The 25,208-nt window shown below is 51.0% G+C and overlaps 13 protein-coding genes across 13 annotated transcripts; 6 read left to right on the top strand and 7 right to left on the bottom strand.

The window, feature by feature from the left end:
• Nucleotides 1-581: 581 nt before the first annotated feature.
• Nucleotides 582-1,247, top strand: EDD37DRAFT_652175 (Tim17/Tim22/Tim23/Pmp24 family-domain-containing protein; the record flags this gene model as incomplete). The annotated part of the gene is made up of 3 exons (XM_062818434.1): nucleotides 582-672; nucleotides 753-847; nucleotides 912-1,247. 3 exons carry the CDS (start codon nucleotides 582-584, stop codon nucleotides 1,245-1,247), a joined length of 522 nt encoding a protein of 173 aa, XP_062667702.1.
• Nucleotides 1,248-1,470: 223 nt separating this feature from the next.
• On the top strand, nucleotides 1,471-3,514 carry EDD37DRAFT_496915 (uncharacterized protein). Its single transcript, XM_062813417.1, has 3 exons — nucleotides 1,471-2,419; nucleotides 2,480-2,767; nucleotides 2,823-3,514. Exons 1-3 carry the CDS (start codon nucleotides 1,902-1,904, stop codon nucleotides 3,385-3,387), a joined length of 1,371 nt encoding a protein of 456 aa, XP_062667703.1. The 5' UTR covers nucleotides 1,471-1,901; the 3' UTR covers nucleotides 3,388-3,514.
• Nucleotides 3,511-5,725, bottom strand: EDD37DRAFT_497300 (uncharacterized protein). The gene is made up of 4 exons (XM_062813419.1): nucleotides 5,572-5,725; nucleotides 5,365-5,419; nucleotides 4,764-5,314; nucleotides 3,511-4,667 (listed from the first exon to the last, which is right to left on the bottom strand). The coding sequence occupies exons 2-4, from the start codon at nucleotides 5,398-5,400 to the stop codon at nucleotides 3,641-3,643; spliced, it is 1,614 nt and encodes a 537-aa protein (XP_062667704.1). The 5' UTR covers nucleotides 5,401-5,419; nucleotides 5,572-5,725; the 3' UTR covers nucleotides 3,511-3,640.
• A 173-nt stretch (nucleotides 5,726-5,898) lies between these two features.
• On the bottom strand, nucleotides 5,899-7,539 carry EDD37DRAFT_611327 (glutamyl-tRNA synthetase; the record flags this gene model as incomplete). The annotated part of the gene is made up of 1 exon (XM_062815281.1): nucleotides 5,899-7,539. One exon carries the CDS (start codon nucleotides 7,537-7,539, stop codon nucleotides 5,899-5,901), a length of 1,641 nt encoding a protein of 546 aa, XP_062667705.1.
• Nucleotides 7,540-7,847: 308 nt separating this feature from the next.
• On the top strand, nucleotides 7,848-8,877 carry EDD37DRAFT_658853 (50S ribosomal protein L1; the record flags this gene model as incomplete). Its single annotated transcript, XM_062819006.1, has 3 exons — nucleotides 7,848-8,110; nucleotides 8,164-8,728; nucleotides 8,779-8,877. 3 exons carry the CDS (start codon nucleotides 7,848-7,850, stop codon nucleotides 8,875-8,877), a joined length of 927 nt encoding a protein of 308 aa, XP_062667706.1.
• Nucleotides 8,878-9,017: 140 nt separating this feature from the next.
• On the bottom strand, nucleotides 9,018-9,906 carry EDD37DRAFT_567282 (oligomeric golgi complex component, COG2-domain-containing protein; the record flags this gene model as incomplete). Its single annotated transcript, XM_062814142.1, has 2 exons — nucleotides 9,018-9,836; nucleotides 9,889-9,906. The coding sequence occupies 2 exons, from the start codon at nucleotides 9,904-9,906 to the stop codon at nucleotides 9,018-9,020; spliced, it is 837 nt and encodes a 278-aa protein (XP_062667707.1).
• A 171-nt stretch (nucleotides 9,907-10,077) lies between these two features.
• Nucleotides 10,078-11,856, top strand: EDD37DRAFT_636316 (uncharacterized protein). The gene is made up of 2 exons (XM_062816975.1): nucleotides 10,078-10,741; nucleotides 10,792-11,856. The coding sequence occupies exons 1-2, from the start codon at nucleotides 10,236-10,238 to the stop codon at nucleotides 11,660-11,662; spliced, it is 1,377 nt and encodes a 458-aa protein (XP_062667708.1). The 5' UTR covers nucleotides 10,078-10,235; the 3' UTR covers nucleotides 11,663-11,856.
• EDD37DRAFT_636319 (uncharacterized protein) lies at nucleotides 11,857-13,956 on the bottom strand. The gene is made up of 3 exons (XM_062816976.1): nucleotides 13,604-13,956; nucleotides 13,245-13,555; nucleotides 11,857-13,175 (listed from the first exon to the last, which is right to left on the bottom strand). Exons 1-3 carry the CDS (start codon nucleotides 13,769-13,771, stop codon nucleotides 11,978-11,980), a joined length of 1,677 nt encoding a protein of 558 aa, XP_062667709.1. The 5' UTR covers nucleotides 13,772-13,956; the 3' UTR covers nucleotides 11,857-11,977.
• On the bottom strand, nucleotides 13,943-18,377 carry EDD37DRAFT_496780 (RNA-directed RNA polymerase). Its single transcript, XM_062813414.1, has 2 exons — nucleotides 17,570-18,377; nucleotides 13,943-17,519 (listed from the first exon to the last, which is right to left on the bottom strand). The coding sequence occupies exons 1-2, from the start codon at nucleotides 18,206-18,208 to the stop codon at nucleotides 14,115-14,117; spliced, it is 4,044 nt and encodes a 1,347-aa protein (XP_062667710.1). The 5' UTR covers nucleotides 18,209-18,377; the 3' UTR covers nucleotides 13,943-14,114.
• A 1,227-nt stretch (nucleotides 18,378-19,604) lies between these two features.
• On the bottom strand, nucleotides 19,605-21,528 carry EDD37DRAFT_683697 (calcineurin; the record flags this gene model as incomplete). Its single annotated transcript, XM_062819842.1, has 4 exons — nucleotides 21,243-21,528; nucleotides 20,862-21,193; nucleotides 20,557-20,814; nucleotides 19,605-20,507 (listed from the first exon to the last, which is right to left on the bottom strand). Exons 1-4 carry the CDS (start codon nucleotides 21,361-21,363, stop codon nucleotides 19,605-19,607), a joined length of 1,614 nt encoding a protein of 537 aa, XP_062667711.1. The 5' UTR covers nucleotides 21,364-21,528.
• A 726-nt stretch (nucleotides 21,529-22,254) lies between these two features.
• Nucleotides 22,255-22,822, top strand: EDD37DRAFT_611333 (uncharacterized protein; the record flags this gene model as incomplete). Its single annotated transcript, XM_062815282.1, has 2 exons — nucleotides 22,255-22,270; nucleotides 22,326-22,822. 2 exons carry the CDS (start codon nucleotides 22,255-22,257, stop codon nucleotides 22,820-22,822), a joined length of 513 nt encoding a protein of 170 aa, XP_062667712.1.
• On the top strand, nucleotides 22,525-23,900 carry EDD37DRAFT_497378 (uncharacterized protein). The gene is made up of 2 exons (XM_062813420.1): nucleotides 22,525-23,672; nucleotides 23,785-23,900. The coding sequence occupies exon 1, from the start codon at nucleotides 22,901-22,903 to the stop codon at nucleotides 23,432-23,434; it is 534 nt and encodes a 177-aa protein (XP_062667713.1). The 5' UTR covers nucleotides 22,525-22,900; the 3' UTR covers nucleotides 23,435-23,672; nucleotides 23,785-23,900.
• EDD37DRAFT_496972 (carbonyl reductase) lies at nucleotides 23,515-24,839 on the bottom strand. Its single transcript, XM_062813418.1, has 3 exons — nucleotides 24,314-24,839; nucleotides 23,977-24,263; nucleotides 23,515-23,918 (listed from the first exon to the last, which is right to left on the bottom strand). Exons 1-3 carry the CDS (start codon nucleotides 24,558-24,560, stop codon nucleotides 23,595-23,597), a joined length of 858 nt encoding a protein of 285 aa, XP_062667714.1. The 5' UTR covers nucleotides 24,561-24,839; the 3' UTR covers nucleotides 23,515-23,594.
• Nucleotides 24,840-25,208: the final 369 nt, after the last annotated feature.

Raw genomic sequence — 25,208 nt, forward strand, 5'->3', positions numbered from 1 at the left:
TGAGTGATAGTGACTGCTTGTAAGTGACCACAGACATTAGCTTCGCTGCAACACGCCTTTGCAGGGCGTCGGTCAATATGTGATATGACAGGAGCAAGTCTTAGCCCTTCACTTTGTAGCAGATCCCTGTGCTGCAGATTGTTCGCTTATAATGGACAATTGTCAGGCGTTCCAGACACGCGGTATTGGTCCTTCAAAGTGCTCATGGAAGAGGATGATGATTCCGGGAAACATTTGTCGCCAGTAACTTTTTGAGATTGCTTCTGCACACTTACAGAGCAAAGACGATTTCAAAGTCGCCGAGCTATACCTACGCAGCCTGATTGCGACGAGGCTGAGGGCGTCAAGTAGGCGATTTGGCCTCCGCCAATGGGAGTCCTCCATCTCTCCGCAGAAAAATGTTGTCCCGGATCTCCGATAATCACCTCGAGTCATCTTCTCGTAGCCTACACCAAAGACTTCGCAGTCTCTACGACCTCACATCGTGTCACTTTGATACTCCGCGATCATACCTCTCGAGTTCAGCACCTCGACACCGTGTCCCCTCTTTTGCGGCCGATAATTCATCCGGAGTGCTTGCGATGGCCTACCCTGGATATGGTGGCTCCGGTATGGGCGCCGGCGGCGACACCGCAGGCATGAGTGAACAAGAACAGCAGATGGTCAAATATAGTAAGTCGAGTCCCAATCTCAAGCCGCGTTTGACTTGAGTTGCATGCGAAGAGCTATCAGTGGCTGACTTGTGGTCAAAGTGAAAGCAGCATCTGAAAGCTGTATGGCCAAGTCCATCATGGCTGGCGCCATGGGTGGACTCCTTGGAGGAGCCTTTGGACTTTTCATGTCAAGTGTACGACCGTATCGCCCATATCTTCCTCCACCCCGAGGTCTTGATACTGACAATTTACTTGCAGATGGCCTACGATACACCGCTTTCTGCGCAAGGACAACAAATCACATCACTTCCGGTACGAGAACAACTGAGACGTGGTCTAAAAGATATGGGTTCAAGGTCGTGGTCATCGGCAAAGAACTTTGCTTTAATAGGTGGGATATACAGTGGCGTCGAATGCACAATCGAGGGTTTCAGAGCAAAGTCAGATCTTCAGAACAGCGCGATGGCTGGCTGCATAACCGGTGCAGGTTTGGCATACAAGGCTGGACCTCAAGCCGCTCTTTTTGGTTGTGGCGGTTTTGCAGCCTTTTCTACAGCCATTGATGCTTATATGCGGATGCCGGAGAGCGACTGAAGTTACGAAATGTCCACAGCACGACAATACCCGGCTTTCAGTTGTTGACAGGCTTGCAGCAGCAAGTAGTGGAACTATTGGGGCTAGAACACAAATACGGCGTCTTCTGGTTGGGTGTGAATTAGCGAGCATTTTCAAGGCGCCAAAGAGACGGGTTATGGGATGTATCTGGCCTAAGACTGAAGGCGTTCAGGTTTATGAACAGAAATCCTTGTGGAAGGAACCCATTAGTGCGGCCACATTCTAAACGTTTGGGAGAAGGCACGCCTCAATCCGCCTTGAAAGGGTATTTCGCGACCGTGGTTGGGAAGCTGTATCAGGTTGAGCCCAGCACCGTACTGCCTCTTGATGATCTTCCACATTTATAATTTGGTGTCATTGGGGCAGTCACAATTGGGTTGCGACTTCCTGTTCTCAAGGCACTCATACTCAACTTCCACTCTTCTCTTATTTCACTTCTCGACTACCATGTCTCGGTCGAACTCACGACAGACAGTGAAGCGATAACATTTGAACGTCTTTGTTACCGCTTTTTTCTTCTGGTGATGGACCCAATGTGAACTTCATTCTAAATCTCAAGGTCTAAGCCTGTCTTACAGGACCAGGCTTCAAGCTACCTCTCCGAATGTCTCGATCAATGCACACAGCCAGCTAATGTGTATGAGCAGGTATATGCAGAATTTGAAACAAACGACAAAGCTGCACTGTGCCATCTTTTGGTGTCGCTCAATCGAGGTCTACAAGTCACTCTTGGTCCAAACCTCGACCTTATCCTCCTCACTCAGCACCATATCATACCAAGGCCATACAGAAACTCAGGAACTCTCAGATCAACGTCAATCGACAATGCCGCCCATCCGCCATCCACGGTCGAGGAAGCATAATGGTCGGGTGCCACAGTCCTCTCCGACTACAACTAAATCCGATGACATCTCAAAATCTCGGCCACATCATGGAGCTCATAATCCCATGACTAGCACTACCCATATCGACCGAAATCTGCCCAGTGTCCGAGCTGAAGAGTGGAAAATCTACAGCAGCGATGGAGAGGATGACAGAGTCCACCATCGGAAAGACGCAACCCCTAATGGTTCACCGAGTACCAGCATCTCGAAGCCAAAACCCCCGAACGGTACACCATCCCTGAAGGCCACTCACTCGAATGCAGCAAGGTATTTCCATCGATAACATGATGGCTCAGCCGACCAATTGAGAAGCTAACCTCGAACAAGATCCATTGCCGACGGACTGAGATCAGGTCGTGCGCAAGATAGTGTTCCGCAACAGAAGAGCAAGGTCGAAGGCGGAGACAACGAAAGCCTTTCGGTCAGGAAATCCCAGCACAACGGTCCAATCAAGTCATCCCTAAAAATACAGCTGGCATCTGCGGGAAAAGCGGACAGCAACGCCAGATGGGCTCTGAAAAAGAAGCTGCAATCGTCGGACGAGTGGGCCAGCCTGACCATTGCTGAACAAGAGGCCAGAAAAGAGGCCGCCATAGAAAGACTCATGCGACAAAGGTAAGTTCACAGAGCACCGTAAGCTCCTTGATCACATTTTAAGTGTTTCGGACAGGTTTAGCAATCGACAGTCTCGAGAATACTTCGAGTTTCTATACAGACAGGAAGCACCGTACGATGAGAAACCTATCTATCCGCGAGCTCAGCCGCAAGGAGAAAACGACGACACCTCGAAAGACAGTCCCAATTATGCACTATCCCAACCCAGTGAGCCGCCAGCAAGCGAAGACGTTCATGAAATCACAATCCCTGAGCCTTTGAAAACAGAGTTACAAAGTCATGATACGAAACCCAGAATTGGGTACATTGCCCGGTCGGAATACGAGAATTATGTCTTCCTGGCCGCATGTGTTAGGCATGCTCCCACTGAAGTGAAGTTGGACTACGATGCGATAGCACAAGATCTCAAGATCTCAACAGAAACAGTGGTCCAGAGACTACAAGATCTCAAAAAGCGATTGACCGAGCAAGGTGCCGACCTTGGGAACAATCCCTGGGCAGAAGGACATGCTGCTTTTGCAGCAGAGCCGTACTACGGAGTCATTCTTCTGGAAGTCTTGCAGAAACGCGGTCCACTGAGCCCCCCACCATTGTGTGATTTGAACTATCATCATCTTTGACACATCGAGCTTCACCTTGGGCTCATAACTCGACTACACGACTGATGGAAGGTAAAGGCACAGGTGTTGGGCAGACCAGTACGCGAGCGACCGCTGGAAAATGACAGTGTGAACATCATTCAGCACCTGAAGGGGCCGCATACGGTGGTTCTGCTGTGGCAAAGACAACATAGTGCACATAGTATTTGGACTTAGCATATTTTGAAGAATATGGTTTGATATTCATACCTTCTCTGGTAACATGGATCCGTTCCTATTCATGCGTATATGTCATCCAATTGTCCGTCTCGCCTTCCAACATCCCCGGCGGCGTCTGGCCGAGTCTTCCCACGAGCACCTCACCTTTGGCTCTTTTCAGATACTGGCCATCCATTGGTTTCCCGAGGATACCCTTTCCATGACCATCGCGCAGTTCTACGTCGCGATCCCATTTCATTTCGCCTCGTAAAAGCACATACCGTGGCCAATTGCACACTTTCATCCCCTCGAACGGCGTGTAATCGATACTATGGTGCAGTATATCGTTCGTGATAGTTATGTTGGCGTCGTCATGCAGCTTGGGATACCAAACGACCAGGTCGGCGTCGTACCCTGGCGCGATACTGCCTTTCTTGCCCGCCAGTCCGTACATCTTTGCGGGATTAGTCGAGGTGAGTTCCACGAACCGTGGGAGCGATAGTCTTCTTCCCGCTGGGGCTGAGGGGTCTGTCGCCGCACTGAACAGGATGGGAAGTCGTGTCTCGATGCCAGGCAGACCATTGGGGATCTGGGCGAATGTGGGGACTGAGCTGCTTGCCTGGGCGTCGACGACGGGTTTGCGTTTCCCGCCGGGCGAATTGTACAGTGTTGGCGCGTGGTCGGAAGATATCACTGTTATGGTGCCGTTGTTCACTGCGTCCCAAACGCTCTGGAGATCGGAGTCGGAGTGCCGGAGGGGCGGGGCGCAGACGTGTCGTGACCCAGCCCATTCGTCATCAACTTCGTGCGAGTGGCCGTGGTCGTCGTGCGTTGTGATGCTGGTTGCTGCAAGATTCGACGAGAGTAAGTACATATAATGAGGACAGCTTTCCGCGTGAACAGGCAGGAGGGACTTCGATTGTGCTTTGCGGGCGTGTGAAAGGGCGACCGGCGAGGACATGTGGACGATTAGGATGGGTGTTGAGGTCAGTGTTGAGAGTGAGATGGCGCGGTGTGTAGCTTCGGCTTCGGCGATTTGAGGCCGAGCGATGGCGTGAAATTTGGGGAGGGTGCGTGAGTGTTTGAGGAGGCGTGTCGTTATCCTAGCGTCGTCAAAATCAGTCTCAATGTCCACAACGAGTATTTATCCCTGTGAAAGGGAGGTTGGCGCGTGGGCTTTGGGCAGGGTTGCAACATACATGTCAATCATATCGCTGTTCTCGGCGTGGATCATTGTGGTAACACCCAGTTCTCGAGCTTGCATCATGATGTCCAGCATATCTCCGTCTCCCAATTTCATGGCTGGATAGGTCATGTAGAGTTTCAGACTGGTAATCCCTTCTTGCTCGATCATGACCTTGAGCTCCTCTTGCAGGATCTTAGCGGTCGCTCTGGTCAGAATCAGGTGGAATCCATAATCGATATAGCTTTGGCCTCTTGATCGATTGTGGTACTCTTCGACAACCGGATAGAGTGACTCGTCGGTCCGTTTCTGCGAGGCGAATGCGAGAATTGTGGTGTTTCCACCGGCCAAGGCAGATCGAGATCCGGTCAGCCATTTGTCGCCGGTAGGAGCATTGTCTTGGTGCAGGTGGACGTGAGAGTCGACACCGCCGGGTGTTACGTAAGCTCCTTCAGCGTCGACGATCTTTGTATCCGGGCCTGCTGGGAGGAAGAGTGCGACGGCCACGATGATACCATCCTTGACGCCTATTGATAGACCTGGTTGGAGGACTTCGGTGGCTGTGACCTGTTCAGCATGAGATAATGCCTCCTAGCAAAGCCGCGAAGTGGACGCACAATGATTGCATTCTTGACAATGAGGTCGAAATCCATGTTCCACGAACCCTTGCCCCTTGAGCTGTACTCGTATCAGCTCAACAATTGCGACGGTTGTTATCACAGGCCTCGCTCGACTGCTGCGGCTAACGACAGTTAGGTGCAAGGACAAGTACGGGGGTGTTCCTCAAATGAGACTCCAAGATCAGACAACGAAGCACCACCTACCACCGGGCTCTGTCACACGTCGGATCCTGATATATCTGTAATGCGGTTATCGGAAGGCAGGAGATGTATCAGGAAGGTGAATCCTAATGATGGCGGAAAAATCCGATGGAAAGAAAGGGGTCGTCCGTCCAACTCCGCACGAGGCTGAACATATATGGCAGGTATCGAGCAGCAGCTGGTCTTCGTTTCAACTATGTAGTGGTCGTCGAAGCGACCTTCTTCGTACATCCGAGACAAATCTCCTCAGTGCATGCACCGCAGGGCTCTTCAAACTTTTCGAGTAGGCTGTTTCCACCGCAATCCAATATTCGGCGCAGAATCGACAACCTATTCCTTCCCGGAGGGGACTTTGAAGAAAACACCTGGCGACTCCTTGGTCGCAGCTTTGTCACATCTGTAATAGCCCTTCCGATCGAACTGAAGCACGTCGTCGACCTTCACGTTCCGCACATTGCAATCGGCCACGCTGTAGGACTTGAACTCGCTTTTAGGCGTCAAGAAGTCTTCCCAATGAGTCTCCTCTTCCTCGGTCAACTTGTCCTTCGATAATAAATGGTCAAAATCGACTAGCTCAACGGGAACAAGGTCTTGGTCCTTGGACAGCCAAGTGATCTTCTTCTTGGTAGCTTTGAAATCTCCATCTAGATGCAGCTCCAGCTCCATTGACGCAACGTTACCCAACGCGTTGACACCATCGGTAATGTCAGATTTGTCACTGGTCTTCTCGTACTGGATATCGCGCACATAGGCATTGCCCCAATTCATCAAAGTGATCTCCTCGTCTTTGGCGAATGTTCGTGCATCCTCCTGCTCGATGAGGAGATTCTCGCTATACCAAACCTTCTTCTCTCCCAGGTTGTATTTGGCATGCTTGGGTTGCATCTCGGAATATGGCTCTTCCTTGACCCCCTTGACCTTGCAGATGACATGGTTGTTGTCAATCGCGGTGTATCGACTGGCTTGGAGATCAATGACCTTTTTGTTCATCGTCCAGATGGTATGCCAATCCATATTCACCACGTTCTTGCTGGGTCCTTGGCTGACCATAAAGTCCCGTAAACCCTCGATAGTCATGCCACGTCGTCTGATACCCCTAACGGTGGGGAACCGTGGATCATCCCAGCCAGACACGACACCAGCATTGACCAACTTGGTCAACTTCCGTTTTGACATAAGGGTGCGGACGAACTGGATTTTCGAGAACGTCCAGATAAAGACGGGTCTCAATTCTAATGCCTTCAGGATCCATTTGTATTGTGCGTCTTGGTCGTTGTACTCTGTCGTTCTCAGCGCATGCGTTATCCCTTCCAACGAGTCGACAATTGGGCAGGCGAACTGGTATGTTGGATAAGCCTTGTATTTGAGGCCGGTCCTGTGATGGGGAGTTTGATTCTTAGGACATCGAAAGATGACAGGATCTCTCAGAGACGCATTGTTGTTGGCGTGTGATATTTTTGCGCGAATGCACCATCTTCGGCCCTCGTCAGTGGCCTTCTTCATATCCTCGAAGCGCGCCAGATTGTCCTCAACACTGTCATCCCGATGAACGCTCGGCTCACGTGCCATTCTTTGCGCACTCATAATATCACCAGGAGTGTCATCTGCGTAAGCTTTTCCTGACTGTATGATCTTGACGCAGTACTCGTCTATTTGGTCGAAATAATCGCTTGTGTAGGAGATCATGTCGGGCTTAATGCCCAGGAGTGCAACGTCCTCTCGAATAGCATTTTCGAATTCCGCATTCTCCTTCTCAGTGTTTGTGTCATCGAAACGCAAGATCATCTTTCCGCCAGGGTACTGGATATGTGCAAAATAGTCGTTGAGCAGCGCCGCTTTCGAGTGGCCGATATGGAGGTACCCAGAGGGTTCTGGAGGGAATCGTGTGACAATGCCAGCAGCGGCATTGGGGAGCTCCATCTGCTTGACTTTGGGGGCTTTTTTGCCTTTGGGAGCATTTTGGGTCGCCATGATGGGCAGCGAGGTGTAGAATGAGCAGGGTTGTGAGAAGACCTGCTGAAGAGAAGATGAGGTGTTTTATTGTCGAGCCTTTGGCTGACTCTAGACTTTTCCCGCACAATGGACCAACCACGTACAGCCTTGCGCGGGGAGCTTGATCGACCGACAGCCTCGCGTTAGCCTGAGCAAAATTGAACAAACCTGCCAAGCTGATTCTTTAGCGCGTTGGAGCTCGGGGTTTGGACTGCGTGCGGACTTTTGGGATCAATGGAAATTTAGATACAACAGCAGAGCCATCACGAAAGCTCACACGCATCAGCATGGAGGTATCCCGGAGCTTGTCAGTGGCCACCAAGAGCCTGTGTCGCTCGACGACATCCTCATTTCTTGCCTCCTTTACGTCCCCATCACGAACGACAACACGATCCTTCTCGTCCATACCGGTACTATTTGCGCCTAGGGGCGGTTCAGGCAAAGACAAGTCAACAAAAGAGAAGATGAAGAGAAGGAAGAAGAAGCACCAGTTCTATAAGCAGTACGACTTGAAAGAGATGCAACAATTCACCCTGTGCGAAGCGATGCGGTGAGTTAATGTGCAATCGCCAGTAGAATTGTTCCAGAACTGACGAGAACTAGCTACATCAAAGCTATGGAAGTCACGCGCGATCCTGAGGTTCCGAAATACGACATTCAAATTAAATTACGAACGAAGAAAGACGGTCCCATCATCCGTAATCAAATCCGATTACCTTACGCGGTCAAGACAGATATCAAGGTCGCAGTAATATGTCCGCCGGACTCTGCGGCGGCAAAACAAGCACGAGAAGCAGGCGCATACCTCGTGGGCGAAGAGGAGATTTTTCAGAGAATCAAAGACGGGAAGATTGATTTCGATAGATGTCTTGCTGTACCTGCATCACTACCGAAACTGGCGAAAGAAGGTCTTCCTCGGATTTTGGGCCCACGAGGACTGATGCCTAGCGTGAAGCTAGGGACGGTCGTTGAAAAGCCAGGTCCTGCTGTAGGGAACATGTTGGGTGGTAGTATGTACCGAGAACGTTCAGGTGTTGTTCGCATGGCCGTTGGCAGACTCACTTTCACCCCTGAACAACTGAGGGATAATGTGAAAGCATACATCAGTGCGGTCAAGAAGGATGCCACAGCATTGAGCGACCAGATCCTCAAGGATATAGCCGAAGTGGTACGTCGAACTCGTCTCCGGGTCATTCCATGATACTGAACTGTATGCAGGTCTTGAGCTCGACAAACACCCCGGGTTTCTCATTGAATGGCGAGTTTTACAGAGACACCCCAGGAGCCCCAACGCCGCAACAGTTGGCTGTTGTATGATAGATCAACCGGAGCAGAAATGTATCTGTACAAGAAGGATTTGCTGTTTGGCACGCTAGTACGGTGTCGTGCGTTTCCTAGCCTGCTGAGTCCTGAAGAATATGCACTTCTAAATGTGATGTTCTGCGACAGATGTCTCATCAGCCTTCGACTGCCGCCCGGATTTGTAGCAATTGTTGCTTCATCTTGATCTCTGGCTCTCGCTTGATTGCGGCCTCAAGGTCTGACAACAAGACCTCCTGGATGTTGCGTAGCCGTGAATCTTGTGTGAGGATGAAAGGATGGCGAGGGCTGTGTCTGCTGGAAAGGTGCTTCACAATAAGATATTCTTCGATCCGTCGTCTCAGCTTTGGTGGAAATCCGCCGGTGTCGTCCACTTCGTACTCGTCGGCGCGTTCATTGGTCGCCGATTCTAGCCAGTCTTCTCTCCATTGTGCATTCCCAATCTCCTGTATGTCAGTCTTCTCTGACTTCGCTGACCTGCCCCTGGCGAGTTTGAGCTTCTCTTCCAGCAGATCGAGCCGTTCTGCAATCTCCAGCAATGACCTTCCCACGCCAGTCTCGCGTTTCAGCGCCTTCTTCTGATTCAACAGTTCTGCAATCTCATATCTTCGAGCCTCAACCTTGTCCCTCACTGCTTGAACATCTCGCTGAAAACCCAGTAGGCCCAGTCGAATTTCCTCAATCTTATCCTCTCCTCCAGATAATGTGCTGCCGAGTGAAAGAAAGTCCTGGTAGTTGTCATTGACCAGATCGACAAGTTCCTTGTTTAATGTCTGGCTCAATTCACGTAACTCTGTCTGAAGGTCTTCCAAGGTCTGAAAGCGGTTGGACAATCCTGATAGAAACGCGGTCGCATCGAAGTCCGGGGCCAGGAACGAAGAACGATCTAACGGCTTGGGAAAAGGAAGTGCGGCATCATTGTCGTCGATATCAGAGCCAGAGTCTGAACCCCCGAACTGTTCAGAGTCAGTGTGCATCGTAGACATGGGTGTAGAAAAACAAGCGTACATAGAACCTGCTGCTCATCTTGCTTTGTCCAAGGTGCGCGCCCGCGTCCCAACGATGCGGCAGTTGGTAAAGAACCCACGTCGGCGACCGCTTTCAGACGGCTTGGCGGTGGCGTTGACCTGGTCGCCGACCGCATCAACACCGAGGCACGTTGCTGTCGATAGGATTCACGATCGACCACGATGGCAATGGAACGTCAACCGGCTTTTAGCGGGGTTACCGCTAAAACTTCGGCGTACCAAGACCCTGCCGATGGGGGTGATGGCCTCCGCCAGCGAAAGGTCACCTCGACCTCACCGTTGACCACCACCTCCTCCTTCGGCGAGACAAGAGTCTCGTTAGACCCAATGGAGCAGGCTGCCCAGGGCGCGACGGCGCTGAAGGCGTCAGACTATGCCGGCGCCCTCTCTGCCTACACTCGCGCGCTCATCGAGCATCCTCTCTCCCCAGACTACCTCACACAGCGCTCAGTCGCTTTCACCCGTCTCAAGCCTCCACGACACGAACTCGCCTTGAAAGACGCAGAATATGCAGTCCTATCTGCTCAGAAACGAGCGAAGAGAGAGAAGATTCAGGCAGCACAACAACGACGAGCAATTGCGCTCTACGGACTGGGTCGCTACGCTGACGCCAAGTTCATCTTAACCTCGATTGAGAAATGGATCTCGAAAGACCAGAAGTCAAAGGCTCCAAAGATGGAATGGGATATGTGGATGGCTCGTATTGAGGCGAAACTCAAGAAACTTCCAGAGTCAGAGCAGGAAACTACAATCAAAGAATACCCAGACTTCGATCTCCCCACTGAAAAAGACATGCTCGAGCAGTTGAAACCGCAGCTCAGCGCTGACGGAAGGTACGTCTTCCCTGGACATCTAGAGGCCCGACTCTGATCAGCAACCAAAGATACATTCTCCCTGAGGACGTGGTCGCCAGATCATCAGAACCACCTTCTACAACGAAAGCGCAGGCCACAAACGGTCAAACCAGCACGAACGGAGACGCAAAATCTACTACCTCAACCACACCCTCGACACTTACCGCTCTTCCCAAAATTCGACACGAATGGTATCAAAACGCACAGTCCATCACCCTCACAATCTACGCCAAAGGCGTTTCCAAAGACACCGCAGACATCGAGATCCATGATGACTCGATCTACATCTCTTTCCCGCACCCATCGAACCCAGCCTCAGCGTTTACGTTTAGCGCGGACCCCCTCTTTGCCCTAATTGACCCAACCCAGAGCACATCCAGCATCATGTCCACCAAAGTAGAATTGACGCTTAAGAAAGCGCAAGCCGGTCAAAAGTGGCACAACTTGGAAGGAACAACACCACTCAAACCCTTGACAGACGACACCACCCCTGCAGCACCAGACCCAGCAAAAGCGGCTGTACTTTCTACAGTCACAGAGACAGCCCCATCATACCCTACGTCCTCCCGCAATGGTCCAAAAAATTGGGACAAACTCGCCAATGACCTCCATGCACAATCCAAGCCCAAAAAGAAAAAGCCCACCGATGCTAAAACCGAGTCCGATGCTAAGAGCTCACCAAAAACCTCGGACGATGAAGGAGTCGAAGATGTAGACTCAGATTTTGAGTCAGGCGACGCAGTCGATGGCTTTTTCAAGAAATTGTACGCTGGTGCTGACGACGATACTCGACGAGCTATGATGAAATCGTACTACGAGAGCAATGGAACAGCACTGAGCACCAACTGGAGTGAAGTCGGGAAAGGTCCCGTCGAAATGGTTAAGGGCAAGGACGATTGAGGCATTGTCTCATACTCACGGAGTTTCGGCTGTGGAAAAGCATTGCGACAGCCGACAGCGCTGAATTGAACCCTGTACGATGAACGAGCTCCATGAGAAAATGAGCGCTGAAACAAAATGCAATTGAAAACACCACTAAAGGGTGTGAAAATCATCATTTATAATGGCTCGTTTCGTACTCCGTCATCCAAATTAGTGCTTTTCATCCCTGCATCCGTGGTATCCCTTGCCGCGAGCAAAATGTTGCGTCTTTGGTCTCATCCCTTACTCGTATTTCCTAGCTGCAACCCTGACTGACAGCCAGGCCCTCGCACATCACGTCTTTCTCACACACGTGTTCTTCCCAATCGTGCTGGCCGCATGCCCAGAGCCATACGAGCTCGAACTGGCAGAATAATTACTCACGCTTGCAGTCGCATCTCCCTTGCGATGACCACTAGTTCCGCGATGCACATGTGGCGTGTTGTAGTACTGGCGGTACCGCCTCGGGGATGACGTCTGTCGCAAAGTTTGTCTCGTGCTCTGCGGGAAGACGAAGTGGTCTGGTGCGCGTACTGGTAATGGTGGGACAGGTATGTTCGCAATCTTTGGTCCGGTCAACGCTGGTGGTGGTGGTGGCGGTAACGTTGGAGGAGGCTTTTGTGGCATGGGTGGAACAGGAGCAGTCACCCGCGGCGATGATGCATTGCCGTCAATCTCTCTGAGTACATCCATGTTTGCTTGCGCGTTCAGCTTCACACCCGGGAGCGTGCCAGGAATACCGTCGTGGATGTGAGTCCGAGACTTATGTCTCGGCGGCAGCTGCGGCTGCTGTTGTGATTGTGCGAGGACGACTCCCATACTCAACGCCCTGATCGTCGGATCGGCACTAAGCGGCGTATGCTGCAGTGACGGCGACCATGTCGGCGCAGGTAGGGCAGGTAGCGGAGGCAGAAAAGGGACATCAGGTACGGAGTGTGCTGCTGCCGAAGCTGAAGAACGTCGAGGCTGAGCACGGCCGGGTTTCCCAGGACTACCTGTACTGCTCGAGCGACATCTCGCCGTGCCCACCATTGTGGTCGGGCGAGAAAGTGTGGCCAATGACCCGGATGACTGTGACGACCTCAGCATCACACTCGAGCTTCTGTCACTCAAGTCCAGACATCGGCCCTCTGAGACTGACCGCAGCGTACTCGGGTACCGGCTGCTGGGCGCGTAACTGTGCACCACATACCGCGACCGTGGATCGTAATAGTGGTATTTGTGAGGGTATATCGCTCGTTGTGAGGACAAGCTGTTCCTGCGCTGGAGCCATTGTTCGTGTTCGAAGCGGGAAGGGCGTGTCTCAGGCACGAGGAACAAACGATCGTGCTTGTCGACTTCTGAGGCAGAGCGGGTGCTGGAGATCGAAGGGGCGGGTCGATGCTTGGGTTCTCTGCGGGAAACTCGCCAGTAGCAGCAGAGGTAACTCGACCCGCGACGGTGCTCGCGCCGACCCGTGTTGTCGAAGAAGGATACGGCACAGATGGAGACCCTGTATGAGATCAGCAAGGTCCGGTTGTTGTAGGGAAATAACCAGAGGGATGTGAGTTGGAAGACTTACGCCATAATGACGGACAAGGCGACAACCGCTCTATGCAGGCGGCAGGACAAGCCATATCTCCAGTTATTTTCCGCCAGATCACCCTGCCATTGTGGTAGAGGTTGAGAGAGGCAGACAGGTGCACGGAGTGCAATCGGAAGGAGACTGCATCCTGCCAGAATCATCCAAAGAGCCACCAGGCATTGAACTGCCGCTACGCAAGCTGAATCTAGGCGTGGGAGGGCCAGAGAGGGTGATATGGTCTGCGAGTTTTGTCTCTGGCGGAAGATGAGATAGCAGCGAAGGCCCGCCGTGAGTATAGTAGGGATCGACTGGTAGTTGTTAGCTGCGGTACAACTTTGCTTTGTATGATCACCCACGAAAGCAATGGCGAAGTAGATGCCGGTAGCGGTCGTGGAGCAAACAGCTTGCTTTGCCACCAAAAAGCTCGAGATACACAAGATGCTATATGCTAGAATTAGGACAGTGCAAACGTTCGCAACTCTGAAAAAAGTTGTTCGTTTCCTTCTGACTTGATCAGTAGCCATGATGCTCCAATGCACAGATTTGCATGAGAAGAGACAAGAAATGCCTCTTCAAAAGTGCTGCGAGGGGCCATGATGAAGTCTTTTACTGTGCAAGGGAAAAGAGCCATCTGCAAAAATGCACGCTGGTGAGGCAAGGGAGGAGGAGAAGCGGAGGTGGCTGGCTTAAACCAAGGGGGAAGAGAGACTGTAAGTCAAGGGAAAAGTCCGATTCAGCGCATAGGCCCTTTCTCATGCCATACCATATCCAGTCCTGTCCAGAAATTCAATAGTCCAACATATTCCGAAAGATGAAAGAAAAGGCTGGTTCAATAACATAGTCGTACAGGGGTATCATCATCTTCACTCAATCCAAGCCACTTCTTCCCATCATCTCATCGCCAATAATGTCGTCTCCATCAAGTTCATCGACATCCATGGCCTTTCTCTCCAATAGACTTTTGACATATTTCGTGTTGACCTTCAAGCAGTCATGTATCTCTTTCGTGACGTGGCTGGGTTGGCCTGGGTGGTAGAACGTCTTGAGGTAGCATAATTCTCGGCCTGCCACATGCCAGACCCATCCTGGGAACCCCCCTTTACTGCATACATGCCGATGGAGGCAGGATGCACGTAGGAGGGACCAGTGAGGAAAAGGGTAGTCGGTTTCCTCCTCATACCGGCGCCGAAGGTCGTGGTCGACGTCTCTGGGTACGATGGCTTGATACTGCTCGTAGACTTTCTGCACTGCGGCATTGTAATTGCGTAGATCCTTCGACTCATCTGGTGAAGAGTCGAATCGCTCGAAGCCGAGGTCCCTCACCAACTGTTGAACAGCCTTCACATCGTGCAAAAGACCTTCCAAAATCTCTTTTAATCCAAGAAGACTGCGCTCTCCAGGTTGCTGCACACCGCCACGCAGCTTCCCAGAACCCGCTTTTGTTGGGCCGGTCTCTTTCTCCACCTTGGTATTGACATCGTCTTTCTTTTCCAACGGACGCCACGCAGTTTTCCAATATCGACTTAGCACTTCATCATAGGTACCCATATCCTTGGTGCGCATTTCGAAGTCCGCCAAAACTCGATTCTTCTCTTCTTCGGCAACTCTGAACTTCAGCTCATCGATGACATTGGCGTAAACTCCAGCTTTTGTTCTTGGGGGGACACCGGACTTGTATGCAGGCTCGGGCAGCTGTCGGGGCCCACTTGAGTACTTACGTACTTTATGCCAGGCATCCTCGTCGAGACTCCACCCCTGCTTGTTGCAGTCGACCAAGTAACCAGCTAAGGCCGCCAATTTTACCGCTTTTGGGTCAGACAACTTTGCGACCTTATTCTTTTGACAAAGCGAGTATATCAGTCTCTCGTGCTCTGTCGAACATGAACCCAGCAGGTTAGGCCGCGCGTTGAAATCGACAGACGCCGCAAGGAAGTCGTCCATAGCATCCCTCGAGGGAGAGTCTGACTTGAACATATCCGATATTGGCCTTGAATGTTGCGACATTCCACACTGGTCTGGCTTAGGCAATGGCGGTACCTCATGATTTTTGAAAGACACAACGATCTCAAGATCCCAGCAAACCCAGCAAGTGTCACCATCATAATCGCCACCAGACAGCATCGAAGCAAGTGGCTTGTCACCTCGTGTAGGGAAAATGATGACGTTTTTGTAGTGCCGAAGCTCATATCTGTACACCGCTTTACGTTTCTGGATGTCAGAAGACAGGTAGGCGGGCACTCGTGCAACTAGGACATCGGCATCTGCAAGCATAAACTCACTTAGCCCAGTCCTGGGATCTGTTATCGCTTCGCTCGCGTTGAAGCAGACCTCATCCTCCTTCAGCACACCTAAGGGATCAGGTATGCAAAAGACAGACGTAGAATGTGGAAGGGTGATCCAGAGTCTCTCAGTGTAATCAAGCATATAGTCACGCAGAGAGTGTCTCATGCATCTGATGATCCTTGCACAGTTTGCAGGGTCAAACCCAGATTCGAGAAGGAGTCGCAATTGCTGTCGTCGTTCGACTGGAAATGATCCCAGGATCTTCTGTCCGTCTGAAGGGCAAAACAGACCATTCTCTCCTATCCAGCGTAAAAGCGCTGTTGGATCCTGTATTGCAGTTCTCACAGATTCCGAATATGCCCGGGTGTCTGTTCTGAGTGCTTCCGCCAGTACAGTTCGTGGAACACCATTGTCCTCGAGAATAGTGATCAATTGCATATTGAGATGACCGGGTTTGCACTTTCCGGCAAACTTGAGAACTTCGAAAGTTCTCAGATAATCGTCGGCATCATGGCGATCACGAGGATGTGGATTTATCTTGAGTTGAGTATCGGAGACTTCGATCCAGTAACCTCGATCACTGATGTCGGGATATCGATTCTCCCATGCATAGTCGACGATCCATAGCCCTTTGGCACCCGATATCCGGCCTTGTACCGCACTGGGTAACGAATCTCCTGGAGCGCCGCAAGCCTGCCATATGGCTCTTGCCAATGGCAGCGACATGAGTGCGCAGCCATCGTCCATGACCTCGCCCTCCGCGGGATCGGGGCACAGCAGGAACTCATGCTGTCGAAGAACAGTGGTTGGTATCGTCCTCGACAAGCCAATGCCCCATCTTGAGAACAACTTCAAGTCGGTGGAATTTATGTTTGCAGCAAATGGCATGTGCCATTGAGCGACGTCATCCAACGCGAATGTCTGGTGTCGGCCACTAACTTTGAGCGACGCAAGGTCAAAATCCTGGGGTCCTGTTGACAACATATCGTAGCCAGACTCGGCGAACATGAAAAACTTCTGACGAGGGGACTGGTCCTTCTTCCGATTCTTGTTCTTCTCTGGTTCAACGTAGAAGACTCTCCAGTATCGTCCTGCAATGAAGTGGCGACCTCGAGTGAGGAAGCCTGTGATCTTCTGGCGTAAGGCATGTTCATCGTTGTGCGCCTCACGGAGTTTCTTTGGGTAGGAGTGCTTTGAGAATAAAGGTGCAAAGACAACCAAGAAACGGTCAGCTCCATATTTTCGATAGAGACGGCAAGACTTCTCCAAGCGGATCTCATTCGGTCGCATTGTAAACAGACCATCCGAAAGACTCTCAGCCCATTCCAGATTTGCTGTAAGATAGACCGCCTTGTTGGAGACACTGTCTTCATATTCGTTCTTGTCGTTCATCCATTTGGGTATCTCTGACTTTTGAGGGAGTGGTTGAGACTGGTCGCGGCACAGCTGTTTGGCAGCGGCCCAGAAATTTTCGAAGGTCTGCTCTTTGGAGGTACTGGACTTTCCAATGGATCTGTACAAGTCAATTTGTCGCCTTCCAAGAATATCAGCAAGACGACAGATTTCCCAGCACAACCAGAAAGGAGTCTCTGCTGGCAATTGTGCTCTTCGTTTGAAAGTCTTTTCCAGGGCCTCGTGAATCAAATCCGTCGAGACGGGTACTGCGTGACTCGCACCAAAGGATCTCCTCATCTCCTCATCTCCGTTTGCTATTGTCTCATGATAGTCTTGCGTTGACGGACCGTCATATTGCTCTGTCTTTTGTGTCCAATCTCGAACGCTCAGCATGGAGGTATCAGTTGAGCTGAAGACGTCATCTTCAACGTCGGCACTTGTGAAAACCGAAGATGCGCCGGCCGTGTGTACAGTGTCGAAGCTGGTTGCTTCATGGGGGAGTGTGAGCCTGCTCGACAAGAAGGGTGCAATATCAGCGGAGCTCGCGGATTGAAACCCCGGGAACTCGCGGAATGTTTGCTGTCGTTTGTTTCTCTGAAAGGCCTGTCAGCTGGCATGAAGGAACGGGATTGGGTCATACTCACGCTGGTGGGCGACGCTATGGATCGCTTTGCAGATCCCGTCATCGGATTCTTTAATTGGGGTTCATCATTTCCCATCGGAGGTTCGACCGTTCGCAGATTCTGACGGGTGGGAGTGACAATTTGTTCATGGTCGCGCGACACGCCGCTCTTCTGGGGTGTTGTGGGTGCGGTATTAAAGCTTGTGCTGGATGGACGCTCGTGTGAGAACGATTCGCTCAGTCGCGCAAGTTCGAATTGCTCGTTCAAGATTCCAAACAGCAGCTCTAGCAAGTCCGCACGCTGACGTGTGGTGAGTCTGATAGGAGATACATTTCGTTTCTCCTGTATGTCTCTCGCAAGGAAGCTCTTGGTCACAGGAAGTACTGGGATTGTTCCTTTCTCCTGTGAGGGTTTCCATTTCCATTTCGAACAAAGTTGCCGAGCTCTTTCATTGAAGTCTGACACAATGCCCTCTATTTCAACTCGAAAGCACAGGTAGCGAATCCTGCTGAAGCACTTGGTCGCACATGAGCCTTGATCCTTCTCGAGTTCTTTAGCTTGGTGGCCATGAAGTCTGGGAAGACCTAAATCCCAGTGTGCGTTGAGGTGATTGATAGCCCAATCGACTCTGGATCCAACATGCTGAGGAGTCTCCGGCATGATTCCAGCTGCCAACCGGGCAATTGCCTTGACTGATCAAGAACGCTGTCAACTCATGTGTACTGGATCACATTGGACGAGTCGTCCTACGGCCCCCAGCCTCACCAGCTCACAACAACCTTTAGCTCCCGATGTTGCAAACAAAAGTGATGAGAGAAGCTCTACTGGTCGACACCTCGTAACGACATACTCCGTTCCAGACTGACCAAGGACCGATGTGCGCAAGCTTTCGACATTGACGGAAGATAAAGGATATGTAGAGATGCCTGAGGCGCCAAAATGAAGGGGAAGTGATTGGGAGGTGTGGTAGAATGGTCTGTTCGGAAGAAGTTGGGCTCAATGCGAGACAGCGGGCCGGTCCTTCGTCCGCGCTTGGTGCAGGCTAATTCGGGTGCTAGCATTTCCCCGGTAACCCATTTTCCGTCTTTTGTTCGCGGGCACAGTCATGATTCTGAAACAATAATGACAAAGTTCAAGCACGATCTCGCCGGATTCATTAGCCGTAGAGGCTTGCCGCAAATTGCACATCATATTTTGATACCCCCAAATATCTCACACGGTTCGGACTGGAGTCTACGTCAACAGAACCTATGTTCTCACTAGACAACTCGTGAATTTGGGATTTCGTGGCCCAATGGCAAGCGCTTGACTACGATCTTTCACATAAATTGTGCTTATACACCCATTGCCGTTATAACTCCGTCTAATTTGCCAGCCACCGAAACCTGATAATTTATTTTACTCGACTTAATGACTACCTACTATCGTTTCACAGGCGCGTAAAGTGCATGTTGACTACGATGAAACTCGCGTGTGAAGTAAGTGATTTGTCACGCCCTTTCAAAATGGAGCAAATAAATGGTAAGTCTTACCTTTGAACCACATGATTCTGGTCATGCTTCCATCCACCCTCCGTGGGAACCAACGTGAAGAGAGTCTAAATAACTGAAGAAGGAAGGTAGATCGGTGGGTTATTTTTTTTCGCTGCAGATGGTGGAATACACCGGCTGCCCACAGAAGCGAGGTCCAGACCAATGGAGTGCCTGGAGGGCGGTATCTACCATATCTTCCATGCCCGCTGCCAGCCATCCAGCTGTATCGCCCAGTGGGCATTCCGAAACACACGGCCGGGCAGTGCAGTGGATGTGTAGTAGTCGTTACGTGGTAGCGACTTGAACACATGTATCGCGAACATGGCAGCAACCACACCGCGACGGCTACCTTCCTTTCTATTTCCACATGTAGCTGATATTGCACCACGTCAGGAGTGCATGCAGACAGAGAGCGCTTATTTCCAATGTCTGACCAGCATCTTAGTCCTTGTGACGATGTCCACGAGGATTCTTTGCACCACTACGGAGGGTTAGCGAGATAACTGGGTCCAATTGGGTTCGACTTACAAGCTGATCCTCCTAGCCACACCTTGTAGTTGAGCATCATTATCGGCTTCCGTGGCGGCTCTTTCCAAAGCAGCCTTTCTATCCTCGGCACTTCGCTTCTCGATCTCCTCGGGAGAGGGTGGCAAGCGCTCATTTTGAAGATCGACCTTACGAGCATCTTCAAAATTGTGGATAGCTTGCTTGATACCTTCGGCGCCGAGCATTAGTGTGCCCGCTGGGAGTCGACCTCCAGATTGTGTCTTCAATTCAGTCACACGCTCCGACTCTTCACGCAGCACCTGGAACACTCTAGACAGTCGGCCGATGGCCAAAATCTTGTTTTTGATGGCTCGACGCTTGGCCTCGGTTGACTCAGCATCCGCAGCAGGTGGTGTCTCTGCTGTAATGCTGGAGCTTGGGGTATCTTCCTCCAACTCTTCTTTCGAGCAGGTGTTGAGAATTGCTATGAGCATGTCGGTGATCTTCTCGCCAACAAAAGGTAGGGACCAGGTGAAGACGTCCATGAAGTTTGGTAACCAGTAAGGATGAGGGGTGCAGTTGAATTGTCGAATGTTCATAACGTTGTTTTCGTACTTGAGCACAGCTGCTTTGTTGTTATAGACGTCAAGATAGTTCGGCGCGCTGAAAATGGTCATGACGCTGGGGAAACCAGTTGTTCGTGTTTTGCGGTACATGCGATAGCCGGCATCTTGAGCTTCATGGGCTCGTATTATTGAAAGCAGGTTGTTCTTCTCCAAGAAGTTGCATGCGGCAGGGTATGAGAAGAAGTATGAGCAGCCTCTTACGTGGTTGTGCACGTAGTATTCTCCTGTCTTTTCCTGCCCAAACTCTTCCAGAGGGTCGGCCCAGAGGATATCGCACATGAGACCGTGGGTGGGAGGCTCGCGGAAACGATCAATCTGAGAATTATTAGCATGTCAACTCGCATGCTTTGATAGGACGACGCACGCTTTTGATGTCTTCCAAAGTATGCAATTCAGGACTCAGTCCACCGTGTATGCATAAGAACTGCTTGTTCATGACGGCGGCCAAAGGCAACGCACAGAAAGAATCCATGCACGCATCATACACCTTCTCCGAGTATTTATGCTTGCATTCCAGCTTGAATGTAAAGTAATCCGTGAGATGGCGACATTCGTGGTTGCCTCGCAGTAGCCATAAAGTGTTTGGATACCAGATCTTGAGCGCCCAGAGGTATAGGACACACTGGATTGTCAGCATAAACTGGTCGACGATAACAAGATCAAACGAACCTCAATGCTAAAGTATCCTCGGTCCACATAATCTCCCAAAAAGAGGTAGCGAGTCTCAGCTGGATCGCCGCCGACCTCGAAGAGTTTCATGAGATCGAAGTATTGTCCGTGAACGTCACCGCAGACAGTAATAGGAGCATCCATCTCCAACAAGTTGGGTTCAGCCTTTAGAATCTTCGTTCCCTCGCTGATGATCCATAACGCTTGCTCTTCTGTGAGTCTTCCTTCACGGTAGAAGTGTTGTTTGAGGAATGGTAGGTTAGGTTTCGACAGGTCGGCAGGGGCGTAGAACTGGTCGTCGGTAGGTACTTGCATTGCCGGAGCCTGAACATCTGCCCGCCGCTTAGCGATACACAACAGGACACTCCTTCAGCAACTCACCTTTGCATACTCTCTCCTGTGTGGACACTTGAGAGCCGTCCTCCATGATATGCAATGTAAAGTCGATCTCTGGGATAGGTTTCTTCTCCACGACAGCCTTTGCTAGTGGACCATCCATCATCGCTGCGGTCGTAGCGCTCGAGGCGCTTCTTTTGACTCTTGTACGCCTTTGTCGATTTCACGCGGTGTGCACGCTGGATCGCCTTTCGATCTGGTGAACGAGTTCGGCAGCGCGTCTAGAAGAGTGGCAATGTGTGCGCGGAATAGGAGGCGTCTCAATTCCTCGTAGATTCGTTCTTCGTGAGGAGGGGTTTCAGAGCGAAACAGGTGGCGAGCATTCAGGAGTGATGACTGACTATGTGGACGCCGACGAAAAGATACTCTTGGAAATCAGAAAATGTAAGAGCTGAAATTTTGAGTTAAGGCGATGTAGAGGTGAGCACTGGGACTTGGGGGCTGAGGCTGTAAGAGTTGTCTCTAACTCGTGCGTGTACGGCGTAACAGCAAAGCGCAGTGTGGCGGCGGTAAGTAGTACGAGTACTCCGTACTGTGAGTTGGAAAGCGGCCTAGTTGAGTGGTCTGTTCTAGGTCCCAAATCTCGACCAGTCTTGTTGTATGGAGTACCTTGGAGACCTTGGGATTTTGGCTTCAGCACGGGTGTGGCTGCTGCAGGTGGCTCGTTGGGCGATCCTTTACAGCAGACGCGGACCCTGCCTTGCCTGCCACGATCATGGTAAAAGAGGGGCATTTCTACCTTGCTTTTCTTAGAGACATCCGACACGGAAGAGAAGCACGCGCTCAACCAGCCAAGGGCAGCTTGCCCATACGCAATAGGTTTACTGCTGACCATCTTTCGGCCACCGCATTGTGATACACCAGTCCACTCGATCCTGCGGCTTTACCCTGAACGTCCTACTTCTGTTACGCTGTGCGTAAAGGTTCAGAGGTCAGGCAAATGAGGTTCAGGCGGTGCATTCGAGTCATGTTCTGAAGTCATCAACCTCTCACAGCCATGTTTGACACAACGAGTATGCTTGGAGTCGTTCTGTTCGAGGAATTATGGTTACTGAACATCTTCAACAGAATCTCATCATCTACTGGCGCAGGTGCCGTTGACTGTGTCACCCTTTTTGTCCTTACCAATCGCCGTAACTCTTCCTTATACATACCGTTCCGTGCCCGCGACCCTTCCACCTTCTATTATACCTGATAACGGTGACGGGAAACCAAAATATGTCACATCTACCTCTGGTCATTCAGCGCATCCGGAAGATATCATAAACTCTTGTAGAGCCCTCCAGGACCACCTCCAGAAAAGCGCTGAAGCTGCTCAAAAAGCAGTCCGGGATTGGGAACGAGACGTCAAGGAGCGTGATCTCGCAGAAAAGCGACGGTTAGCGCCTGGCTGGCTAGATCGTCAAGAGAAGATATTAGAACCCACAAAGGTTCCCATCAAACAAGGCAGCGGCCACGACTTGCTTGACGGACAACCATCAGCTGTAATATCCGCACCAGCCATGTCACCCACTCGCGAAGGCGAAGAACTTGATCGAGCGTTCGGGGGACTCGGTCTTAAGTGATGCGGCGGTGGCAGTCAGGACTGTTTATACCTCACCCATAACAATAACACTCACACCTAGAATTGCATCTGCTGCAAAATGCGTCCAGCTCGTCTGACTTCGCTAAGATCGGTGGTATCCCACGGCCCTCTGGTTGTTCGTCACAGCTTTCCGCAGCTCAGAGTCTACTGTTCCAAAGCGCAGAGAGTCGGTTCCCAGTCAGCAATGCCAACAACCCCGGATTGCACGGCCGTCTCCTCGAGTACCAGTTTACTGTCACGAGTCATAGACCAACCTTTCGAGACGTGGCAGTCGATCTTCTTGTCCTTGGCCTTCTTCTTTGCTTTCGCTCTCGTGGTGGTCTTCCTAGGCAGACGATACGTCGAACTTCTAACGTTCAATGCGTACTCATGCTCCAACCCTCCCGCGACTCTCGAAGGACAACGGGCATGGGAAGAGGCTAGCAGTGTGGTTGACGCCCACACCAATCCCGATGATGGCTCAGGTGTTCGACAGCGACCCCGGCTTGTGTACGTTCAGCCAAGCATTGTTGCGATTGGAAAGGTTCAAGCAGGGAAAATCGCTCAGAGACGAGCTTCTTCATCACGCATTGTATCGGACAAGGCACAATAAGTCCACAATGACCAGCCAGGCTCACCAATAAGAGGTGGTGAGTTTCTGGAGAGCACCTTGTACAGTATTCATATCGCCATGTGGATAAGAGGATTGAGAAGAAGAGATTACGCCCTATGAACGAAATCCATTTTGTTCTCGCAATAGCAGCAAAATCCATCTACGGGGCACAATATCCACCATCGACAATTATGTCTGTGCCAGTCGTGTACGAACTGGCATCACTTGCAAGATACAAGTATGCGCCAACCAGCTCAATCGGCTCACCCTCACGACCCATGGGAATTTTATCCCGCCAGATATTCTTCGTTTCAGGTGGAACAAAGTTGCTGATCTCTGTGGCGATGTAGCCAGGACTGATGCTGTTGGCACGAGCAAACTGTACCCATTCAATGGAAAGACTCTGGCACATGTGCTTGACAGCGGCTTTGGCGGCATTGTAAGCAGTCTGCAGCTGGGGGATGTTGGCAATATGACCGCTCATCTACAAATCGTTAGAAAGTTGTGTCAATAAAACCTGGAACAAACCGAAAGAGTCGTACACTGGCAGTCGCTATGAATTTGCCATAGCTGAAGTGCTCCAGCTTGTTCTTCTTCTGCTCCCGCCATATCCTTCCGACGGTTCTTGCACAGTAGAAGACGCCATCAATATCGATTTTCACGACATTCTGATAATGCTCAAGTTCACCGCCGATTGAGGAGCCTTGAGTCCAAGGAATACCGGCGTTGGCGACGAAGATGTCCAGTCGATTGTTAAATTCCTTAACTTGAGATACAATTGCCTCGTCCACAGCCTTAGCATCCCTGACATCGACTTGATATGCTCTGCCTAGGATCGATGTCAGTGTCTAGAATCTGTGGTATTAGTCATCGACCTACACTTGACTCCAAATTGCTTTTCGATATCGGCAGCTCGTTCGAGGGCCTTTTTATTGCTGTGATACCATATAGCAACGTTGGCGCCAGCTTCGGCGTATCCGCGAGCAACAGCGAGTCCGATACCTGCTCCGGCACCACTGATGATGGCGGTCTTGCCTTTCAAGGAGAAAAGGGGCAACACCAGTTTTGATGTGGGAGGTTCGGTGTTGTAGTGCTTGAAATTGCCTCCGTTCATTGCGTCGTCCATCTTGAAATGGTCTGTCCTCGGTGTCTTAAGTCTGCTTCTCTCGTGTACGTTTCTTCCACTGTTTTCGGCTTCCTTCGTCAACGGTGGTAATACCAAATGATCGTACGAAAAGGAAAATATGTTTATATATTATATATCCCCACTAGAATCGCATCTCTTTGTGGAAATATTGCCGCCCCGTCGTCGGCATATCTCAGTACCTCGTTTTCTTGCACAATTCTGTGGTGACCACCGGAGACCTGCTCCATTTGTATTGGTGACGGTGTTCTTTTGAAGTTGACATTTATTTTCCTTTCAACAACACCGATACTGCTGGCAAGAGCGATACTGCTGGCAAGAATTCGTAACACTTGCAGTAAACACCTCGATTCGGACGGCACAGAATAAGTAATTTGCGATTCGCGTGACTGCGCTTGTTGCATTCTCCTATTGATTCATCTTCAAAGCACGCCGGTGGCATCGATCTGGTGTTAGAAGAGTGGCGCTGTCAAACGGTGAGGACATCTACGCAACACCTCGACTCTGACAAGATATGGTCGGCGGCGACCCGCACTCCCATCAGACATATCTGCACCGTTGGAGCACATGGTCTTTAGGACGTGGAAGAATATCCATTTGATGACATGCATTGAAATAGCCGAAGAGATA

Source organism: Exophiala viscosa (assembly GCF_022695815.1).
Source record: "Exophiala viscosa unplaced genomic scaffold EDD37scaffold_9, whole genome shotgun sequence".
Classification (NCBI taxonomy): Eukaryota; Fungi; Ascomycota; class Eurotiomycetes; order Chaetothyriales; family Herpotrichiellaceae; genus Exophiala; species Exophiala viscosa.

Excerpts from the sequence above, each read along its gene's own strand:
- EDD37DRAFT_636319 (XM_062816976.1), bottom strand. The coding sequence starts at position 13,771 with ATGGCTACTGATCAAGTCAGAAGGAAACGAACAACTTTTTTCAGAGTT. Across the intron at positions 13,556-13,603 it reads TCTACTTCGCCATTGCTTTC|TCGATCCCTACTATACTCAC; the intron begins GTGGGTGATCAT and ends AACAACTACCAG. Across the intron at positions 13,176-13,244 it reads GCCTTGTCCGTCATTATGGC|GGTCTCCATCTGTGCCGTAT; the intron begins GTAAGTCTTCCA and ends GATCTCATACAG.
- EDD37DRAFT_497378 (XM_062813420.1), top strand. The coding sequence starts at position 22,901 with ATGCGTCCAGCTCGTCTGACTTCGCTAAGATCGGTGGTATCCCACGGC.
- EDD37DRAFT_496780 (XM_062813414.1), bottom strand. The coding sequence starts at position 18,208 with ATGCCGGAGACTCCTCAGCATGTTGGATCCAGAGTCGATTGGGCTATC. Across the intron at positions 17,520-17,569 it reads CCATAGCGTCGCCCACCAGC|AGAAACAAACGACAGCAAAC; the intron begins GTGAGTATGACC and ends CAGGCCTTTCAG.
- EDD37DRAFT_497300 (XM_062813419.1), bottom strand. The coding sequence starts at position 5,400 with ATGGATTTCGACCTCATTGTCAAGAATGCAATCATT. Across the intron at positions 5,315-5,364 it reads TTGTCAAGAATGCAATCATT|GTCACAGCCACCGAAGTCCT; the intron begins GTGCGTCCACTT and ends CATGCTGAACAG. Across the intron at positions 4,668-4,763 it reads AACAGCGATATGATTGACAT|GATAACGACACGCCTCCTCA; the intron begins GTATGTTGCAAC and ends TGACGACGCTAG.
- EDD37DRAFT_636316 (XM_062816975.1), top strand. The coding sequence starts at position 10,236 with ATGGAGCAGGCTGCCCAGGGCGCGACGGCGCTGAAGGCGTCAGACTAT. Across the intron at positions 10,742-10,791 it reads CAGCTCAGCGCTGACGGAAG|ATACATTCTCCCTGAGGACG; the intron begins GTACGTCTTCCC and ends CAGCAACCAAAG.
- EDD37DRAFT_496972 (XM_062813418.1), bottom strand. The coding sequence starts at position 24,560 with ATGGACGACGCAATGAACGGAGGCAATTTCAAGCACTACAACACCGAA. Across the intron at positions 24,264-24,313 it reads AAAGCAATTTGGAGTCAAGT|GCAGAGCATATCAAGTCGAT; the intron begins GTAGGTCGATGA and ends CATCGATCCTAG. Across the intron at positions 23,919-23,976 it reads AATTCATAGCGACTGCCAGT|ATGAGCGGTCATATTGCCAA; the intron begins GTACGACTCTTT and ends AACGATTTGTAG.
- EDD37DRAFT_496915 (XM_062813417.1), top strand. The coding sequence starts at position 1,902 with ATGTGTATGAGCAGGTATATGCAGAATTTGAAACAAACGACAAAGCTG. Across the intron at positions 2,420-2,479 it reads ACTCACTCGAATGCAGCAAG|ATCCATTGCCGACGGACTGA; the intron begins GTATTTCCATCG and ends ACCTCGAACAAG. Across the intron at positions 2,768-2,822 it reads GAAAGACTCATGCGACAAAG|GTTTAGCAATCGACAGTCTC; the intron begins GTAAGTTCACAG and ends TGTTTCGGACAG.